The sequence below is a fragment of the Palaemon carinicauda genome, chromosome 40 (assembly GCF_036898095.1).
Source record: "Palaemon carinicauda isolate YSFRI2023 chromosome 40, ASM3689809v2, whole genome shotgun sequence".
Classification (NCBI taxonomy): domain Eukaryota; kingdom Metazoa; phylum Arthropoda; class Malacostraca; order Decapoda; family Palaemonidae; genus Palaemon; species Palaemon carinicauda.
In genome coordinates this window covers 51,547,143-51,568,783 of record NC_090764.1, presented here as the reverse complement: position 1 = coordinate 51,568,783, position 21,641 = coordinate 51,547,143, and the positions used below count along the sequence as shown (strand labels likewise).

Here is a 21,641-nt window from a genome sequence, read left to right as displayed (position 1 = left end):
AGCCATATGTGAGACCATCACATAGAGAGTTGATTCTCTCCTATATTAATGGTTATGTTCATTAAGATTATCCACTATATTGAACATTATAAGAGGATGTGTCAAGAAGATACTATATATCTTGGATATTCCCTCTGTTATTTAATTCTTTATGAATTTCCTAGTTCAATATGGGAGGAGGTCATAGCAAATGGCTGAACGGGAAACACATGTAGGTGTCTTTCCTACACTATAGCTTACCCTATCCAAGCTAAATATAATAACTTATGTTATGTTGAAATCTGAAGATTTCACAGAAAACTCATTTGCTTTTCTTTTCTTTACAGGAGGAGCATCCCGAGTGCGGGAACAACTTTTGTAGGGTCCGCAGCAAGGACTTCTACGGACATGGCGTGTGTAGGTCTCACGCCCGCTGTTCTGTCACCAAAGGGGCCCTCAAGTACTGGGACCCAGAGGTATGTACTGTGTGTGAGAAGTTGGTAAAGGAGGCTTTTGATGAACAAAAGTCTACTGAGTCTAGGGATGCAGCTAGGGCTACGCTGCGTAAATGGGTAAGAGGTTTACAGAAGAACACCTCGGGCCCATACCTTCCTAATGTTAGGATGAGGAGGGACTGTTTCTTCCCCGGAGCTCGTGATGATTCCATCATTCCCCAGACGAAGCCTTCAATCCCCTTGGTGCAGATTCAGTTTCAGAAGCCTAGAGAACCTGACGTTGCGGATACTTTGGAGAGTACAGTGAACCCTCGCTACTTCGCGGTTCGACCATCGCGGATTCACCACTTCGCGGATTTTTTTCATAAGCCATGTATATACATATATCGCGGATTTTCCGGAAATATCAAAAATACCGCGAGGTGACCGATGGTGCGAGATTGGAGAAAGTAAGGAAAATTGAATCATGATTGATTTTCAATATAAATGAAACTTTGAGGAGCAATAAAGATATCATTTGTTAGAGAGATAGAGAGAGGTAAGGAATGGGAGGTAGTGAAAAGTAGCCCACAGAGAGAGAGAGAGGTAGAGGTAGAGAGAGAGAGAGAGAGAGAGAGAGAGAGAGAGAGAGGGGGGGTGTAAATGTAATAAACAAAAAAATTTGATAGGTTATAACACATTGGTGCTTATGTAATATCAAATGTATACTGTAGACGGTTTAAATAAGTTAAGAAATAGTATAAACGATACTTTGTTAGTGTATTCGTACACACTCAAGAGCGGCAGCTAAATGACAGCTGATCTAATCACAGCCAAAAGTAAAACAAAAAGAAGTCAACAATACTCGATTTTTAAAACACACCCGAAATTTAAAAACAAAAGTACACGCTTTCTTAATGTGCAATTAACTATTTAAAGAGTGGCAATTTTCTAGAATGAAATGATATTTCCCAAAAAATAGTGGTTTGCTGATGAAATCGGATGCCGTATTTTTAGCTATGATTGAAATGGATGTAGACTCGGCCTAATTTTTCGTTTCGTATTTAATTGACACTAAGAAAACTAATTTTAGTTTCTTCATCTAAATGTAAGTATTGTATAACACGAAGAGAGAGAGAGAGAGAGAGAGAGAGAGAGAGAGAGAGAGAGAGAATGAATGAATCAGCTGTTGTAATAAAATGGCGTGTTTTTGTTTCGTGAGAATTTCATCGCCACGACTATAACAACAATATACTGTACTGAACTTTACAGTATTTTACAGACTACTGTAATATGATAAAGTAAAATATTTGTAATCTATTTTATATGAAATGGGGCTATTTTTTTTTTTTTTAAATTTACATTTACGTATGTAAAATAACTCTCTCTCTCTCTCTCTCTCTCTCTCTCTCTCTCTCTCTCTCTAGATTGTTTTCCTGCTTTGCTAAGTATGTATGATTTTATATAGATACGGTAAATAATATTTGTAATAACATATTTTATAAAAGCTTTTACTGTAATATCATTATTTATCACTTTCATCATGCGCGTTAAATTCCTTAGTTTGTTTACTGAGCGTACTTTATGACGCCGTCGTTTCAGGCGGCGTCATAAAGAAAAACATTTCATTTGGAAGTCCTAAGAAAAATTAAGTAAAACATTAGTAATAACCAAATCAACATACTGTACTGAATAATCAATATAATCGATGCAAAACTAACCTATACACAAATGTGTAAATGCGTTTGTTTCTTCATTATAATCAGAGATAAACGTAAACAAAACATTGGTTGCCATTTTTTATCGTGCTTTTTGGCGTGTTTAGGAAACGCATGATATAAAGTCGCCTTTAATATTTGGGCCTGTTTTAGTTTAGGGTACGTTAGTACATGCATTATGTGTTATGCACATTAAAGGGTAGTTTGTTAACAGTACTACGTACAAGGGAAGGTTTTAAAAGTCTGAATATACATGTTAAATAAATAGGTAAATATGGTGTCACTACTTCGCGGATTTTCACCTATCGCGGCCGGGTCTGGAACCTATCTACCGCGATAAACGAGGGTTCACTGTATCCACCTGGATGGCAATATGTCTGTCGTTTCCGAGGAGACCGAGAAGAATCTCCTCGTGGAAGAGTTGGAACAGGAGGCAATGGTTCCTCCTACTAGCGATGTTGAGAACGTTGAAGCGGTTTCAGTTTCTTCAGCGGCTGCGGCTGAACCAGCACCCTCAACCTCTTCGCAACCGCCTCAATTGGAGGCAATTACGAACACTCTTCAATCCCTGATGTCTATGGTACACGACTTACAGAAGAGGTCTACCGAGAAAGAGACTACTTTCCGGTCGGAAATTGAGCAGTTAGTTTCTTCGCGTTTAGCCCCGAAGAAGCTAAATGTTAAGGACCTTCCTGTGTTCTCCGACGTTAACCCGTGGAGGTATGCGGAGCACATGGCTATGTCAGCAGGCAAGATTTTCCTCTCGAAGAAACTGGGTACCGTACCAATAGAGGAAGTTGAGTTCTGGCCCAGCAGAGCGTCCTACCCGGATTGTTATGTCCGGCTCAGAACTGAACCGGCATCGAAAGAAGAGACGGAGCCCAGGAGCTAAGGCACTAGCGATGCTTACATCAAAATTAAAAGAGAGGGCATTCACTAGCTCAAAGGTGCCGCCCTTAAGCAAGAAACATCCATCGTTTATTGCTGACCCTCAACGTGCTTTTCCCTTTATGGATAAAGGGTTTAAAGCAGCCCTGAAGGCCGTAAGGGCAGGAAAACCCTGTCCCACGCTAGAAGAAAGCAAGCCTTTCTCCCTTGCTTTCCCTTCAGATGGCAAAGACTGGAAGGACGTTCATGTTACCTTCTCAGTCGGGAAGCTGGAGGCTGATATCGCTGGACGTCAGTTCAACGAGGACCTCCCAAAGCTGTCAGAGTTTCTCCTGAAGAGAGAACACGAGACTAAGGAACGCTTGGCGGCGTCCATGTCTCTACAAACAGGGCTAGAAACGATGGCTAGAATTCCTGATACCCCAGATATGTATATGGTCTTTGCCAAGGCTCACTTGGCTACAGTGACTAAAGACCTATACAACTTTATCAGAGCCAGGACGGCCTGTAGGGAGTTTGTGTTTGCTTCCGCTTCTGTAAAACACGAACCTAGGAAGCTGATAGCTTCTAATATCTGGGGAAAAGACCTCTTTCCTAGTGATGTGGTCAAGGAGGTCGTAGATAAGGCTGCTTCGGAGAATAGAAATCTCCTCTCCAAATGGGGCTTGTCCTCCAAGAGAAAATCTTCCGCTGATGGGGGTCCCCAGCCGAAGAACAAGTCAAAGCGGCCTCGTTTGCCCTCTCGGCCAAGACAGCAACAGCTTCCCGTGGCCACGGTGTCCCAGACGGTGGCACAACCCACCACCACCTTTCAACTGGTGCCCCAAACACTGGCGTCTCAGTCACCAGTCTTCACCCCAGCTTATGAAAGGCAGTCGGCTGCTTCTAAGCCAAAGTCTCGAGGCTCCTTTCGGGGCTCCTCTAGACGCCCCTTCAGAGGAAGAGGCAACAAAGGTGGTCGTGGCCAAGGAGGAAAATCCTCCAACCAGCACTCAAAATGAGATGCTGCCGGTAGGAGGGAGACTTCTACACTTTCAAGATCGGTGGACCTTCGATCCTTGGGCCCACAGCCTGATCAAGATGGGACTGCAGTGGGGTTGGAACTCGACTCCACCAAGCTTTCTTCAATTCTTCCAACCATCAACCCCAGTTCTGGAAGAATACGTTCAAGAACTACTGGACAAGGGAGTCATAAGGAAAGCAAAGTCCATCAAATTCCAAGGAAGGCTATTCTGTGTTCCGAAGAAGGATTCGGAAAAGCTCAGAGTCATTCTGGACTTATCACCACTCAACAAGTTCATTGTGAACTACAAGTTCTGAATGCTGACGCTTCAGCACATAAGGACCCTTCTGCCCAAAAGGGCATACACAGTCTCCATAGACATGACGGATGCGTACTGGCATGTACCAATCAACCGTCAGGTTTCCCCCTACCTAGGGTTCAAGCTCCAGAAAAGAAAATACATTTTCAGAGCCATGCCCTTCGGTCTGAACATTGCGCCGAGAATATTCACAAAGCTTGCGAACGCAGTCATTCGACAACTACGCCTCAAAGGTGTTCAGGTGATGGCCTACCTGGACGACTGGCTGGTGTGGGCAGCATCCAAGGAAGAATGCGTGCAAGCCTCCAGAAAAGTGATCCAATTCCTAGAGTACCTAGGATTCAAGATAAACCTGAAGAAGTCTCGGCTGTCTCCGGCTCAAAAGTTCCAGTGGCTGGGAATTCACTGGGACTTACAGTCACATTGCCTCTCCTTGCCAAAAGCAAAGAGAAAGGAGATAGCAAGGGCCGTCAAAAGTCTTCTTCAATCCTGAAGGATATCAAGAAGACAACAGGAGAGAGTGTTGGGGTCTCTCCAGTTTACCTCTTTGACGGACCCACTTTTGAGAGCACAATTAAAAGATGCATCAGGGATCTGGAGAAAATACGCTTACAACGATCGAAGAGATCTACAAAGACCAATACCAAATCGTCTGCGATTGATTCTCAAGCCATGGTCGGAAGCGAAGAACTTAAGAAGAAAAGTATCCTTGCAACCACCTCCTCCTGCAGTCACCGTCCACACGGATACTTGAAAGGAAGGATTGGGGGGGTCATTCTCATCATCGGAAAGTGCAAGGAACTTGGTCTCCCCTCTTCAAAACCTTCCACATCAACTATCTAGAAGCCATGGCAGTGTTTCTTTCCCTGAAGAAACTGAAACTTCGCCACTCAATCCACGTTCGTCTGGTCCTAGCCAGCGAAGTGGTTATGAGATGCATAAATCGACAAGGTTCGAGATCGTCTCAGTTAAATCAGGTGATAAAGGGATTTTGACGAAGGAAAAATCTATTTCTGGGGAGAGACCTGTGATGCCCGGTGAAAAGGGTCCTTCTTTACACTTTTCTGATATAAACCTTCCAAATATACCAGAGAAAGATAAAAGCATGGAATGCAGAGGTTACTACCCTCGCGCGAGCACCTTGTGGGTGTCGTGTATAAAGCAGGGGCACGTGAAAACCACTATTCACAGGCTGTCTTCCATTTAGCTAATTCCTCCGTCAAAAGGGATGGGCCGATACAGAGGCACCAGCTACGACGCTACCCGAGCCACACCACCGACGCCCGACGCGAGCGCCATCTGAACAACATCCTTCTGTATTGAACATGATGGCTTGGAATTAAAGGGTGGGATCATACAATATAACAGGGAAGGGTATCTCCGGGCGTCACAGGTCTCTCCCCAGAAATAGATTTTTCCTTCGTCAAAATCCCTTTTCTGGGTCGACCTGTGACGGCCGGTGAAAATGTACCAGAGAATGCCTTCCAAGCCCAATAATAAATAGTAACCTAATGAGGAGAGGTATAAACACCATGTAAGGAAAATAATATATTATATTAAGGTAAGTAAGCATAAATTACAAACTAGCCAAAGGACATAGTGAACATAAGGCTAAATAAACATGATAACAAGGAAGCATCCGAGTATCAGAGCACAATATGCAACAAAACTGACATGACTAAGAATAACCCAACACTAAAGTTACGGTAAACACAATAACAGTTAATAACCTTAGGAACTAAACATGTAATAAACTTAGGGCTAACGAACCACCAAAGAGAGGGGCGACGTGGTGCGAGTGGCAGGTAGGAGGGAGAAGAGGAGAGATGGATGAAAGGAAGAACAGGAGATTAATGGGGAGAGATGAGGCTCCCAGCTGCAACCGTTGGGTATTTAAGGGCCTGTAAGTTCTTTAGATAGTGGCGTTTGAAAACCATAGGAGATTTCCAACCCGTGTACTTTTTAAGGTCATCAAAATCCATATTTTGGAAATAATTGATGGAGGTAGCTACTGACCGGATATCATGAGCATGGGGAAATGATTCAGGATTAGCTTGTTTAATGAAGTATAGGATTTGTTGCCTAATGCCTTGAATGGAAATAGTACCTCCTTGTTCTCTGATAAACAAGGAGCCAGACGAGCGGGTGGCAGTTCTAGCTAAAAAGGCCCTGAGAGTAGTGACTGGACACAGAGAAGTATCTTGGAGAAGAGGAATAATCTTCCAAGGGGACCACCTATTTTGTGGGTCCTCATTTTTAGCTAGGAAAGCTCTGTCTGGAGAAAGAAGTACTTCACCTGAAGGGAGGAAATCTATGTTTTCTGAGTTTCGTGAGAGAGCTGCTAGTTCCGAGATTCTAGCACCCGAGGCCAAAGCCGTTAGAAATAAAGTCTTCCTAAGAAGAGTGATATAGGAGCAGGATTCATTGTCCGTGTCTGACGCAAGTTTGAGGACATTGTTCAGAGACCAAGAGACCTTTTGTGGACGAACCGAAGGTCGAAGCCTAGCACATGCTTTTGGAATAGATGAGAAATAGGAATCTGCTAGGTTAATGTTAAACCCAACAAGGAAGACCTTCTTCAAAGCTGACTTGATGGTGGTTATAGTGCTAGCTGCTAGGCCTTTGTCAAATATGAACCTAAAGAAGGAGATGGCTAAATTAGGAGTCATAAAAGTATGGTCTGAATTCTTTAAGAAATCTGCTAGTTTCTTAACGGCCGAATCATATTGACGAATTGTAGAGTCCCTTTTGTCTGATTCTATAAAGAGGACATTTTCCGGGTCGATGTTCGCATCTCTACGAGCTGCAAACTTCATGAAGTCCACAAAGTTAGGGTTTTGGCTATCCTTGAGGAATCTGACACAGTCCGAGTTTGGACTACTTGGGTCAGCTTGGGGAATGGGATCCGGAAGGGACGCAGTTTCAGCTCGAGGAGGAGAGGAAACCAACTGCTTTTTGGCCAGTGAGGTGCTACTAAGGCCACTGCCCCTTGGAAGGAGCGTAGTTTGTGTAAAACTTTCATTAGAAGATTCACTGGAGGGAATAGGTAAATCTTCTTCCAATGGTTCCAATCCAGGGTTAATGCGTCCATGGCAAAAGCCTGAGGGTCCAGGTTTGGGGTCACATAACAGGGAAGTTTGTGATTCAGTTGAGTCGCGAAAAGATCAACCTGGAGGCCCGGAACCAGCCTGAGTATCCACCGGAAGGAAGTTATGTCTAGGGAGCATTCCGATTCCAGTGGTTTCGTCCTGGATAGTGAGTCCGCTATCACATTCTGGACTCCTGCTAGGTGAGTTGCTGACAGGAACCAGTTCTTGTCTGCTGCCAAGGCGAAGATAGTGACCAGGACCTGATTCAGGTTGGGTGACTTGGATCCTCCTCTGTTGATGCAGTGTACTACAGCTGTGCTGTCTGAGACTACTCTGATGTGCGACGACCTCGGAGGAGAGATTCTCTTCAGGGTCAAGAACACTGCCATGGCTTCGAGAACATTGATATGGAACTGTTTCATGGCGAGTGACCAAGAGCTCTGAAACATCTGATGTTGGGAGTAACCCCCCCAGCCACTCAGAGACGCGTCTGTATGAACTGTCACTTGTGGAGGGGGGAATTGCAGAGGAACCGATTTGGAGAGGTTCCTCGGTTCGGACCATGGGCGTAGTCTCATTTTTAAGACAGGGGATCTTTGAGATCTTGTCTCTTAAAGGTACTGTAGCTCTCTTTCTCCAAACTCGATTGATGTCTTTGAGTTTGGCTTTTAATAGGAGATCTGTTACTGAAGCAAATTGGAGAAGGCCGAGGATTCTTTCTAAGGCTCTTCTGGACATCTGTTTGTATTTGAGAAAATTCCTGATTTTGGAAGCTATCTCCCCTACCTTTTTGGGAGGAAGGGAGAGCCTGTGCTTTGAAAGGTCCCACTGAATTCCTAACCATTCGAAGTGGCTTGATGGTGGTAGGCGGGACTTTTGGAGATTGACTTGGAATCCCAGGTTGGCGAGAAATCGAAGTACTTTCGTCGTAGCTCTGTTGCATTCTTGGGTCGACCGAGCCCAAATGAGCCAATCGTCCAGATAGGCAATGATCTGTATCCCTTGGTTCCTGAATTGTTCGAGCACTGTCTCTCCCAGTTTCGTGAATATCCTGGGGGCAATGCTGAGACCGAAGGGCATGACTTTGAACACAAAGGCTTTCTTGCCTAGGCGGAAGCCTAGGTAAGGAGAGAAGTTTCGAGCTACTGGCACATGATAATAGGCGTCGGTAAGATCGATAGAGGTGGTGACAGCCCCACGGGGAAGTAAGGTCCGTACCTGAGAGATAGTCAACTTACGGAACTTGTCTTTCTTTGGAACTGTAAACAGGCGGCCTTGGAATTTCAGTGATCGAACCCGTTTGATTGCTTTCTTCTTGAGTAACTCTGTGGTGTACTCTTTCAGGATGGGAGTGGGTCTCTGGAAGAAGGTCACTGGTGGAGGTGGAGATCCCTGTGACCATTTCCAACCCAAGCCTTTGGATATTATGCTGTGAGCCCAGGGCAATGGTCTCGAAAGTGATAAAGTCTCCCCCCTACCGGGAACACATCATTGCGAGGTAGTGAATCTAGGTCCCTTCCCTCCCCGAGCACCCCTTGCTCTAGGTCCGCCTCGATGGCGGAACTGTCCTCTACCTCTGTAGCTTCCTCCCTGGTGTCCACGAAAGGAACCGGAGGGTTCGTAGCTAGGGTTGTATGCAGGAGAGGACATCCAAGTGGGGTTGGGTTGTGTACCTGGGGGAGCAGTGAGGTAGACCACCTGTTGAGGGGGAGCCGGTTGCTGAGAAGTCGAAGCAGAGGAAGACTGTGTTGACGTGTGGGGGACTGACGATTGGTGGTAGTGACCCCGGTTCGTCTTGTAAGGGGTAAATCTCTGCTTTTTCTTGAAGAAAGTTTGTTTGTGGGATTCGATCTTCCTTTTGGTCGTGAGGCCCCACCTTACTTGCAAATTTTGTTTTGCCCTCGCAGCGTCCTGAAGAACTTTATTAACTTCATCCTGAGGGAATAGGTTCTTACCCCAGCAGGAGGACGCTATCAGCCTGTTTGGTTCATGTCTGATAGAAGCCTCAGACAGAACGTATTTCCTGCAGCTAACCCGAGCCGACCAGAAGTCGTGGAGGTCAACTTGGTAGGACAGAAGCAGGTTCTTTGTGAAAACCCTGAACAAAGTTTCAGTCGGGTAAACAGAGGCTAGGGACTCTACGGAGGTGGTGGAGTGGAGGGACCTAGCTAACCTATTACGTGCCTCGAACTCGGTCTTGAGAAGACTCTCTAGTAATCTGGGAAGCTTCTCAGAAAAAGGAGTAGAGGCGCAGTCTGGGTCTAGCTTCCCTACCGTGAAGGTAGAAGAAGCGTCATCCCAGGTGGCAGAGGTACTCGGAATGAGCAGTGAGGTGGGGTCCGTCTCTTTGAGAGCCGGCATGGCAGAGCCTTCCTTGACGGCCTGTATTGTCAGATCTGTCACTATATCTATAAGTGGCAAGGTAATGGACGATGCCGTTGTAAAAATAGTGTAGGCACCCTTGTGTGGGGTGAGCTTGGAGTTGGTACACCCCCATTCTGACAGAGTCCTGGCCCAGACAGCTTGGGCCTGTTCTTTTGGAAATATCACCGTTTCCTTTGGTACCTTGTCCATTCTAACCATGGGAATTCTAGCCCCAGGGGGTAGAATTCTAGGTCCTCTAGAGGGCGGGTGCCTATGCCATCTAGAGTTAGGGTACCATCTAAATACGGAGCATGCAAGGCAAACCTCCAAGGGTTGTTTTTATCGAAGGGGGGTAACTTAGACGCGTCTGGGGCTGAAGGCGGAGGAATCTGAGTTCCGGAGCGGATCATATTAGCCACCATATCTTTTAGCTCCGTCATAGCCCCAGAATGTTGCTGAATTTGCTCCTTGACTATATCTCTGATCAGGTCGACGGGGAAGTGAGAGCCACCCGCCGACGAAGCCTTGGACTTGGCGGACTTCGACTTCTTAGAAGTCACGGTTTTATGGGAAGCAATAGGAACATCGGGAGCAGTCGAGGGTCCAGGGACCGGTGACGTAGACAATGGCAAAGCTGATGACTTAAAGGTACGTAGTGGCTTCACCTTGGGTCGTACAGGGACGGAGGGATCCCGAGGAGAAGCCGTAGGCTTATCAAAGCCAAGAAAGGAAGAGGTAGAGGAAGGAGTAGGAGACAAAAAAGTTTCCACCAACTCGACACCACTTACCTGCTCGTCCATGGGCTCGATGTCTAAACCCAGAGCTGACATGTCCCCCGCTAAAAGAGATTCGTCTTCCGTGGGGATGGTTGCTCTGACCGCTTCAATTAAAGGGGCAGCCGCCTCCGGAGTGACTGCTGCAGTGGTAGAGCCTGGGAAGAGTCGGGAGGCCATATCTCCGTCGAGGAGATAGGGTGGGCCAGACGGAGCATTCCTGCCGAAGCCCTACACCCAAGGACGAAGAGCAGCTCTTGCCGACCGAAGAGATTCATCATCAGCCTGAAAGAGGTAGGGGATTAGTGATGAAGGAGAAGGAGCGTTCTCCGAAATACGCGATGTATACATAATTAAGGAACAAATTAAATCATCGCCAAAGGATAAAAGGAACAAAACGAAAACCAACTTACGTCATCGTTCAGGAGTAAGAAGGACAACTCGTAACAAAGCGTGCACGATTCCGGGAACCAAACAATGTATGGGGCTTGTCCCGGCTCCCGAATAAAGGAGATAGCGCAATGTGCATGCGACCGGCAGAGGTCATGTCCAACGGGATCTTTGAAAGATGCGGGGCAGCCCTCGGCAGCGCAGCGGACCTTCGGTAAAAGAAAGGAGACATAAGTCTGGATGTTCCTTGAGACCTTAGTAAGGGATTAAGATCTACCAACAGAGTCTAGATAGCATTAAATATGTGTGCATAGAATGGTTCAATGAATGGGAGCCGGAGCGCCATATTAAAATATTTTAAATATAAAATTTTCCTGCACCACTGTGTGCCGGAGCAATTTAAAATGGGTCCGTATCGCTATAAATATTATTAAAATAAGAATAAAATAAATTATTGTAAGCTGTGGAACCTCCGACATGGTCGAGGATTCAGTGATAGGCCCGTAACCAAATAAAGTATAAAATACAAGCAGTAGCTAAAAGCTAAGGCTAACATCATTGCTAAGGGTATTGGTGATCTCCGGTGAAGCCAGAGGTCTGGTGAAAGGTCCGGAATAAATAAGTTATATTAATAATGAATAGTTTTTGTGGATATGGCCGTGGCCAGAGTCTGGGTGCAAGGGACCACCGGGGGGATGAGGCCCTGCCAGAGGGTTGCACCCCAAATGATATATAACTATAGGTTCCAATCTCAATGAGTATCCCTTATGGCGGAGTAGAACTCAAGGCGGAGTGGATGAATGTTCAGATCCTATCCCAAGCCGTAGCGGGGAGAGGACGGAACTACGAGGGGAACAGGTGGCGTCATAAAGCTGGCCCAAAACAATGACTCACACACGAACAGGACCTATTAATAACGCTAGCTATATTAACAGTAACCACATAATAAAATAATTCGTAAAAAACGGAAAACGGGAAATCCACCTCTCCTACTCGAGGCTAAGAAAGAAAACGAGAGAAAGGGTAACTCGTGACTGAGCGACAGAAAACGAGAACTCCATGCTCTCGCTCTCGTGGTTACACTATAAAGAACCTAATTAAGCACACTATAATATAATATAAGTATACAGTGAACCCTCGTTTATCGCGGTAGATAGGTTCCAGACCCGGCCGCGATAGGTGAAAATCCGCGAAGTAGTGACATATTTACCTATTTATTTAACATGTATATTCGGACTTTTAAAACCTTCCCTTGTACGTAGTACTGTTAACAAACCACCCTTTAATGTACAGAACACTTAATGCATGTACTACAGCACCCTAAACTAAAACAGGCACAAATATTAAAGGCGATTTTATATCATGTGTTTCCTAAACACCTAAAAAGCACGATAAAAAATGGCAACCAATGTTTTGTTTACGTTCATCTCTGATCATAATGAAGAAACAAACTCATTTAGTGTACACATATATGTATAGGTTAGTTTTTGCATCGATTATATTGATTATACAGTATGTTGATTTTTTTATTACCAATGTTTTACGTACTTAATTTTTCTTAGGACTTCCAAATGAAATGTTTTTCTTTATGACGCCGCCTGAAACGACGGCGTCATAAAGTACTGTACGCTCAGTAAACAACCACGCTCAGAACAAAGAAGGCATTTAACGCGCATGATGAAAGTGATAAATAATGATATTTACAGTAAAAGCATTTACAAAATATGTTATTAGTACAAATATAATTTACCGTATCTATATAAAATAATACAGTACATACTGTACGTAGCAAAGCAGGAAAACAATTTACGAGAGAGAGAGAGAGAGAGAGAGAGAGAGAGAGAGAGAGAGAGAGAGAGAGAGAGAGAGAGAGAGAGAGAGAGAGAGAGAGAGAGATTGTTTTACGTACGTACAAATGTAAATTTTAAACAAAAAAAAATATGATAGGTTACAACATGTAGACTTTTAAAACCTTCCCTTTAACTTAATGCATACAGTACTAAACTATAAAACAGGCACAAATATTAGAATGTGAGAATATTAAAGTAAAAAATAAAGATTGTTACTGTACTCACCACGAAAGAAGTTCAAGAAAAACTTGAATGATGATGGCGATGAATTTGCTGCACAGTAGAAATGATGATGATGAAGCTGATGATGTGTTCTACTGTGCAGCCAGGTAGTATTTTACGTCTCTTCAGACGGAGGTGTCTTTTCCTGGGACACCTCTTCAACTTCTTCCTGGGAAACTTCTTCAATTTCTTCCGAAGGCGTACTAGCAGGAGGAACTGGCTCTTTTTTGCGAGGCTGGAAGAACATTGTGATCGGAAGTTGTTGCCGCTGCTTCTTTTTTCGATCTAAGAGCATCTTGTAGGGAGTCATTATGTCATCAACCTTGTTGCAGAATTGCATCGACCGAACCATATCCTCGTCCCACTCTTGCAACATTTCTTTCAACTCCTTCGCGTGGTTGCAGGCCTTGGCAAGCCGTTCTAATGTTAAGCCCGTTTCTTCGACATTTTTTTGGGTCTCTTCCTGGGTATCACTCTCTTCCTCACTTGCCGATTTCGTCAGGTCTTCGAGGTCTGCGTCAGTTAGGGGCTGGGAATGGCAGTCCAACAACTCGTCGACGTCTTCAGTCGTCATGTCGCCAAACCCGTCACCTCCAATTATGGCAGCCAACTGCACAGATTTGCGTATTGCAGAGTGTTGGATTTCAGCAGGTGTAAATCCCTCGCCGTCGTAAACAATCTGGGGCCACAACTTCTTCCAGCTCGCATTCACGGTTGCAGGTTTCATCTCTTGCAGTGCCTTCTGAATATTCTGCAGGCACGTGGCTATGGTGTACTGCCGCCAGTACGCCTTCAAGTTAAAATCTTCATCCTCATCATCTTGGGCAGCATTCACACACGCAACGAGGTCCGCCAAGGTATTCTTCGTGTAGAGGGCCTTGAACTCCCTGATAACCCCCTGGTCCATCGGTTGAATTAATGACGTGGTGTTGGGTGGCAGGAACTCAACCTGAATGCCCTCATGCGACAGGTCAGTTGCGTGTCCACCAGCGTTATCCATAAGGAGAAGGATCTTGAATGGCAAGCCCTTCTCTAAGAGATATTTGCTGACTTGCGGGATAAAACACTGATGGAACCAGTTGGAGGTCAGCATCTTCGTAATCCATGCTTTTTGATTATGCATCCAGTACACAGGAAGGAGATTCTTATTTTTATTTTTCAAAGCGCGAGGATTTTTCGACTTATAAATAAGCCCCGGCTTTAGGAAAAATCCAGCAGCATTGCCACACATCACGAGGGTGACGCGATCCTTGAATGCTTTAAAGCCAGAGGCTTTGGCATCCTCTTTGAACAGGAAAGTTCGCGACGGCATTCTCTTCCAAAACAAGCCGGTCTCATCCATATTAAACACTTGTTCCGGCTTGTATCCACCTTCGGCGATAATATTCTTGAATGTCTGGTTCACGTAAGTTTCAGCAGCGGCAGCCTCGCCATGCAGGGAAACGCTTTTCAGGGCGAAGCGTTTCTGAAACTTCGCGAACCATCCTTTGCTGGCGGAAAAACGTTGTTTCTGAGGCTGGGAATCAGTGGATGTCCCTGGTTGAGGATCATCTGCATCATCATCTTCTTCAGCATGGTTGCCGTCGTCGTCTTGAGGTTCCTTTGCAGCAAAATTCTCATACAAGCTCAAAGCCTTTGTTCGGATGGTGTTCGTATCCAAGGCTATGTTCTTCTTCCGGCAGTCGGCAATCCACACAGCTAAAGCACCTTCCATGCGTACGATCGTTTTATTACGCGTTGTAACGACTCGCTTCGCTGATCTGCTAAAGGTGATTGCAGCCGTCTTTCTAATGTTCGCCTTGTCCTTCTTGATATACTGTAGCGAACAGTAGATTCGTTGATTCCAAAATGGCGCGCCGCGGCCGCGTAACTTCTACCTTCTTTTAACATATCGAGAAGCGTAACCTTCTCAGCAATCGTCATCATCCTTCGGTGGCGTTTAGGCTCACTACCAGCCTTAGTAGAAGCAGAACGCTTGGGAGGCATTGTACAGTAAGATTTGACAAAAAGTTCAACTTAAAAAGGTCGCACACAGCACTGATTAAACTTCACAAACTTAAGAACGTCTACTCAGCGATACGCGGTAAGAGAAAGTGGACGACCCGGGCCTGCGAGAACCTAGATGCTGGAAGCTGGTGATGCGGGTAAAACACCAATCACAGGCTAGATAACAAAACTTGAGTTCTGATTCGTCATCTATCAGCGCTTGAACCAATCACAACCCGTCTTACAGTATATAATGCGTAGGTTACCAACTCAAAGTACAAGATACCCCGCGCATACCGTACGTACAGTATTAATAGTAATAATAATAAATAATGATAATAATACAGTACTGTAATAATAATAATAATAATGATAGTAATAATAACAATCATAATTTTATTAACAACAACAACAATAATAATAATAATAACAATAATGATAATAGCTTTACGTATGCTATTTTATTCTTTTGTAGGATGTGTCTCTCTCTCTCTCTCTCTCTCTCTCTCTCTCTCTCTCTCTCTCGTACGCTTATTCGAAATGTGATTTTTGCAACAAAGAATATTATTGGATGCAGTACTACGTACGTATACATACAAAAGATTCATGGAAAAGAAGCACATCCATTACATTTGTAGTACAGTAGTAGCCATCAGCAGCCTTACACCATTCTAATATTGTATGACTGCATCTGATTTTCGTTTCATGTTCGATTTAATTTTACTACGTACTGTATACAGTACTGAATTATCGTATGATAATAATACAGTAATAATAATAATAATAATAATAATGATAATAATAATAACAATAATAATTTTATTAACAACAACAACAATAATAATAATAACAATAATAATAATAGCTTTACGTATGCTATTTTATTCTTTTGTAGGATGTGTGTGTGTCTCTCTCTCTCTCTCTCTCTCTCTCTCTCTCTCTCTCTCTCTCTCTCTCTCTCTCTCTCTCTCTCGTACGCTTATTCGAAATGTGATTTTTGCAACAAAGAATATTATTGGATGCAGTACTACGTACGTATACATACAAATGAATCATGGAAAAGATGCACATCCATTACATTTGTAGTACAGTAGTAGCCATCAGCAGCCTTACACCATTCTAATATGGTATGACTGCATCTGATTTGCGTTTCATGTTCGATTTAATTTTACTACGTACTGTATACAGTACTGTATTATCGTATGATAACATTCTCTTTTCGTATTTTATTTCTTTCTGTGCTGAATTATATATCATATGTAATGCAATGAACAATCAGTAAGAGCAGATATTACTAATTACAGTATTAATGGAATTACAGGTAACGAAATATCGTATTTGGGGGTCTTCAGATTTCGCGGTATTTTCGAAATTTCCGGAAAATCCGCGATATGTATATATATATGGGTTATGGAAAAAACCTGCAAAGTGGTGAATCCGCGATGGTCGAACCGCGAAGTAGCGAGGGTTCACTGTAACAATAAAATTGTAACGTCAAATACAAGACTACGAACGAAGAATAACGTCTGCGTAACAAAATTTAAAAGGATATAGTCCACTGACGAACGCCGCTCATGGCGGGCACTAAACTATAATAAAGCCAAAATGCTATTCTTGTTCGTCCAGACTGAACTTGCTAGCAAAAGTACCATAGGAAATAATAATAATAATAATGATAATAATGGTTCAAAAAGGCGTAAGGCCAGTGACTTAACCAAGAACCTAACTGACAGTGTACCAAATGGGCAAGACTAACATGAAATTCCCAGCGAGGCAAATCAAAACAACAATGGCTGCCGACACCGCGGAAGGCCAAGCCGGTCGAAATAAAAAACAACACAATACTGGGAAAAGAACAACTGCCCGGTACTGCAAAAGCTGTCAAAACAAACTATGGTACTTAACATTGGTATTGGTGAAGTTGGAGCTTCGGCCATGATGAAATTAATCCACGAAACATGAAAACACCGAGAACACAAAAATCTAAGACCAAGCTAGCAAGTCCAAAACAGAAGGATGTTGTTCAGTTATTAGCCATCTTTCATCTGTCCAAGAAGATGAAATGGCACTTATCAGCAGTCCACCTTCAAGGATTCCGCAATGTGACCGCGGACGCTCTATCCAGGTTCAACCCGATAGAGTCCAAATGGTCCCTAGACGCAGGATCATTCTCCTTCATATTGAGCAAAGTCCCAGGATTGCAGGTAGATCTCTTCGCAATGAGCGACAACAAGAAGTTGGCCCGGTACGTAGCCCCGTACGAGGATTCTCTAGCGGAAGCAATGTCCCTAGATTGGAACAGATGGTCCAGGATTTACCTGTTCCCACCAACCAACATATTGTTGAAAGCCCTCGACAAATTGAGATCCTTTCGGGGGAGGGCAGCGATAGTGGCCCACAAGTGGTCAGGCAGTGTCTGGTTTCCATTGATAACAGAACTACGCCTGAAGCTGATCCCGTTGCAGAATTCGACTGTCTACGCTTCATCAGAGAAAACCCAGAACCTTCATCTCATGATTTTCTCGCCTTAGCGGTCAGGAAAAGGTTCGGGATTTCTGCAGACAGTATTAATTTCTTAGAAGAATACAAGTCAAAGTCAACAAGAAGACAATACGAATCTTCCTGGAAGAAATGGGTGGCCTTTGTTAAGGCGAAGAAACCTCAAGACATTTCTACGGATTTCTGCTTGTCCTTCTTCATCCATCTTCACGGACAAGGATTAGCGGCTAATACGATCACGACGTGTAAATCTGCCTTAGCTAGACCGATTCTATATGCCTTCCAAGTGGATTTTTTCCAGCGAAATCTTCAACAAGATTCCGAAAGCCTGCGCAAAACTTCGGCCTGCAGCCCCTCCAAAGCCTATTTCTTGGTGTTTGGATAAGGTTCTTCATCTGGCCTCGACCTTGAACAATGAAGATTGCTCGCTGAAAGACTTGACTCAGAAAGTGATATTTTTATTTGCACTAGCCTCAGGAGCCAGAGTTAGCGAAATAGTGGCCCTCTCGAGGGATGATGGCCACATTCAGTTTACACTGAATGGAGAACTGAATCTCTTTCCGGATCCGACGTTTCTCGCCAAGAATGAGCTACCCACTAAGAGATGGGGTCCCTGGAGAATCTGCCCTCTGAAGGAAGAAGCATCCCTCTGCCCAGTGGAATGCCTAAAGGTCTATCTTCGTAGAACTTCAGACTTTAAGGGAGGTCAGCTTTTTAGGGGAGAGACTTCTGGTTCGACGTTATCTTTGAAACAGATAAGGGCGAAAATCACTTACTTTATTCGCAGAGCGGATCCTGATAGTACCCTCGCAGGTCATGATCCGAGAAAGGTTGCCTCGTCTCTAAACTTCTTTCAGACTATGTCGTTTGATAACCTGCGTGCTTATACTGGTTGGAAGTCTTCCAGAATATTTTTTAGGCAATATGCGAAGCAATTACAAGAAATCAAATTTCATGTGGTGGCTGCAGGCAGTGTAATAAAGCCTGCAGCTTGATTACTGCGAAGGACAGTACACTAATTGGGACTGTTAGTGAAGGGTGTGCATGATAGACTTAGGTATATCATGATATTTTAGTGTTGATATGGACATTATGAACTGTCTTCCATAATTAAGTGACCTTAAGCATAATATTTTGACATGAGTGCCAGCATGTTTATGCATAATGTTTTTTAGTAATAACATATATATTGAAATTTCCTAATTTCATGGAGTGGTAATGTTTCTCTTTCAGATGAAACTTATTTATTTTGTTATTACTGTCTACTGTATGTCTAGCATAAATATAAACAATAACAAAGCTAGAACGATATCTTGTTCGTAGGCTGGACTTGCTAGCAAAAAGTACCAAGAGCATAATAACGCAAAAATAATAACGGTTCCAAAGGCATAAGGCCAGGGTCTTAACCAAGAACCTAAGTGACATAGTACTAAACGGGCAGACAAAGATGAATTCCCAAGACAAGTGAACAAACAATGGCCGCCGTGAAGGGCCAGATGGGAATAATAAAACAGACTATACTGGATATAAAACAAAAGCCCGGTACTATAAAAAGCTGTCAAAACAAACTATGGTACTTAACATTGGAATGTGTGAAGATGGAGCTTCGGACATGACGAAATAAATCCACGAATGTTAAAAAAGCCGAGAGCACCACGAAAAATTTCACAACGACGAAGTCCAAAAAGAAGGATGATGTTCAGATGGCGCTCGCGTCTGGGCGTGGGTGGTGTGGCGCTGGTGGGTTGGCTAGGGCCTTTGTATCGGCCCATCCCTTTGACGAAGGAATTAACTAAATGGAAGACAACCTGTGAATAGTGGATTTCACACGCCTTTGCTTTATACACGACACCCAAAAGGTGCTCACGTGAGGGTTGTAAACTCAGCATTCCATGCTTTTATCTTTCTCTGGTATAATTGGAAGGTTTTATCAGAAAAGGTATATAAGAAGGACTCTTTTTCACCGGCCGCCACAGGTCTCTCCCCAGAAATAGATTTTTCCTTCGTCAAAATCCCTTTATTCATAACTTCTGTATTTCTTGTAAATAAACTATAGAAGGAATCTGCGTCTCTTTCGCCTTAAGATTATTAGATTATATTCAGAGTGTCCTTGATCCTCTTATGGACCTTGTGGGACAAAGTCTCCCTTACCATGCAAACAGGTAAGTTTGGTTGTGTTATGTTTGTTTACTGTTTTATGATTCCTACGTGAACATAAACTTGTCTGCCTGATCCAGACCTGGGAGGTACAGTACTCTATTCAGTGCTTTAGTACAAACTGCGCTTTACGTATATACGACACGATATACTTTCTGCTTACTTATTGTTCCTCGAACTCACAATATCGGGTTTTTTCCTAGAGTCTATACAGACTTTTCCCTGTAGGGGGCAGGAAGAGCTGGCATATGGTATGCTCAGTTGGTTGATGTATTACGGTAACATCAAGTGTCTTTGGTCTTTATGACCTATTAGGAAATAGTTAATTTGAGATAACGGCACTATTAAATCCACAGATACATTAATGCTCTGGTAAACTTCCATCAGCACGACATGGCCTAAGCCCAAAAAACGGATTTTGAGTGAAGCGAAAAATCTATTTTTGGGTGAAAGAGCCATGTCGTCCTGATGGACCCACCCTCCTTTGGTAAAAGGATGTTAATCCCTCCCTTTGGTACTGTATCTGTAATACTTACAAAGCTACGGAGAATGGTTTGGTGGCGCCGTGCGGTGGCGATTGGCTGAACTATTTACAGTACATTAGGAGAGTCGAGTTGTTTACCTCTTTAACGACTCTCCTATTTTTCTTGCCACTTTCCCTCTCGAAGTGAAAGGCTATTCGGGGTGTAAATAGCTATGAGATGTGTCAAGATACGTCCTTACGCGATATCCCTTGGAGAAATTTAAGTGATACTCGCTCCAGGAGTTAGAATTCTGGGTACCTTCGGTAAATTCTCTGGGATATATAACTGTAGTCACATATAACTTAGGAAGCTACTAATGAAGGAACTTCCATCAGGACGACATGGCTCTTTCACCCAAAAATAGATTTTTCGCTTCGCTCAAAATCCGTTGTATATATATGAGTTTTGTTAGGATTCAACTTCATACCCCATAATTTGCACCATGCACTAATTTTAGATTTTTAAAGTTATGTCAAATGCCACAGTGGACTGTCCATTTAATACCAATTCTCTGCAGCTCCTCATTTGTATTATCTTTCCCCCACCAAATTTATCTTTCCAGAGTTCAGCCATAGATCATAGTATAATGCCATAAAGATGTTACATGAACAAAATTGAAAAATATATGTACCTTAAAAAATAATATGTCCCTGGCTGTATTTGTTATACTTGAGAAAAGACTGGCACTGAAGATAATAGGTTGGTTGAATGAGCACTGTCTTATGTCCAATGAAAAAATGGTTATAAAGAATGTACTCTAATCCTTTTTTTTATTTTCTATTTTTCAGCCAGTCTGTGTCCATCTATGGAGAAATCCAAATAGTCCTTGGCAGTTTGTGAGAGGTCTTGTATTATGTGGTTTTGGGTCATTTATGTTTGGATGGCATGTCCATGAAAAAGCAGTTTTGTTGATAATATTGCCTTTAGGGTAAGTCACTAGTGAATTATCTTTTCAACGTAGTTTTAGTATTGTTAGAATATTGTTATTCCATTAGGATGTGCAGTTGTTAAAGTATGGATTTTGATTAATCTTACCTCCAGGTTACAATTATTATTATTATTATTATTATTACTAGGTAAGCTACAACCCTAGTTTGAAAAGCAAGATGCTATAAGCCCAAGGGCTCCAACAGGGAAAAATAGCCCAGTGAGGAAAGGAAATGAGGAAATAAATAAACGATATAAGTAGTAATGAAAATTAAAATTAAATATTTTAAAAACATTAACATTAAAATAGATAGTTGATTTATAAACTATAAAAGGACTTATGTGAGCCTGTTCAACATAAAAACATTAGGTGAGAGTTTGAACTTTTGAGTTTCTACTGATTCAACTACACAATTAGGAAGATCATTCCACAACTTGGTCACAGCTGGAATAAAACTTCTAAAGTACTTTGCAGTATTGAGCCTCATGATGGAGAAGGCCTGACTATTAGAATTAACT

At 43.2% G+C, this 21,641-nt stretch overlaps 1 protein-coding gene across 2 annotated transcripts in view; it reads left to right on the top strand.

Annotated features, from left to right (window-relative positions):
* Positions 1-21,641, top strand: part of xit (ALG6/ALG8 family glucosyltransferase xit) — a 182,008-nt gene that overhangs the window by 89,594 nt on the left and 70,773 nt on the right. For both annotated transcript variants that reach the window (XM_068363730.1, XM_068363731.1), the window contains exon 9: positions 20,984-21,123. In XM_068363730.1, coding sequence (XP_068219831.1) covers positions 20,984-21,123 — 140 coding nt within the window. The remainder of the gene's footprint in view (positions 1-20,983; positions 21,124-21,641) is intronic.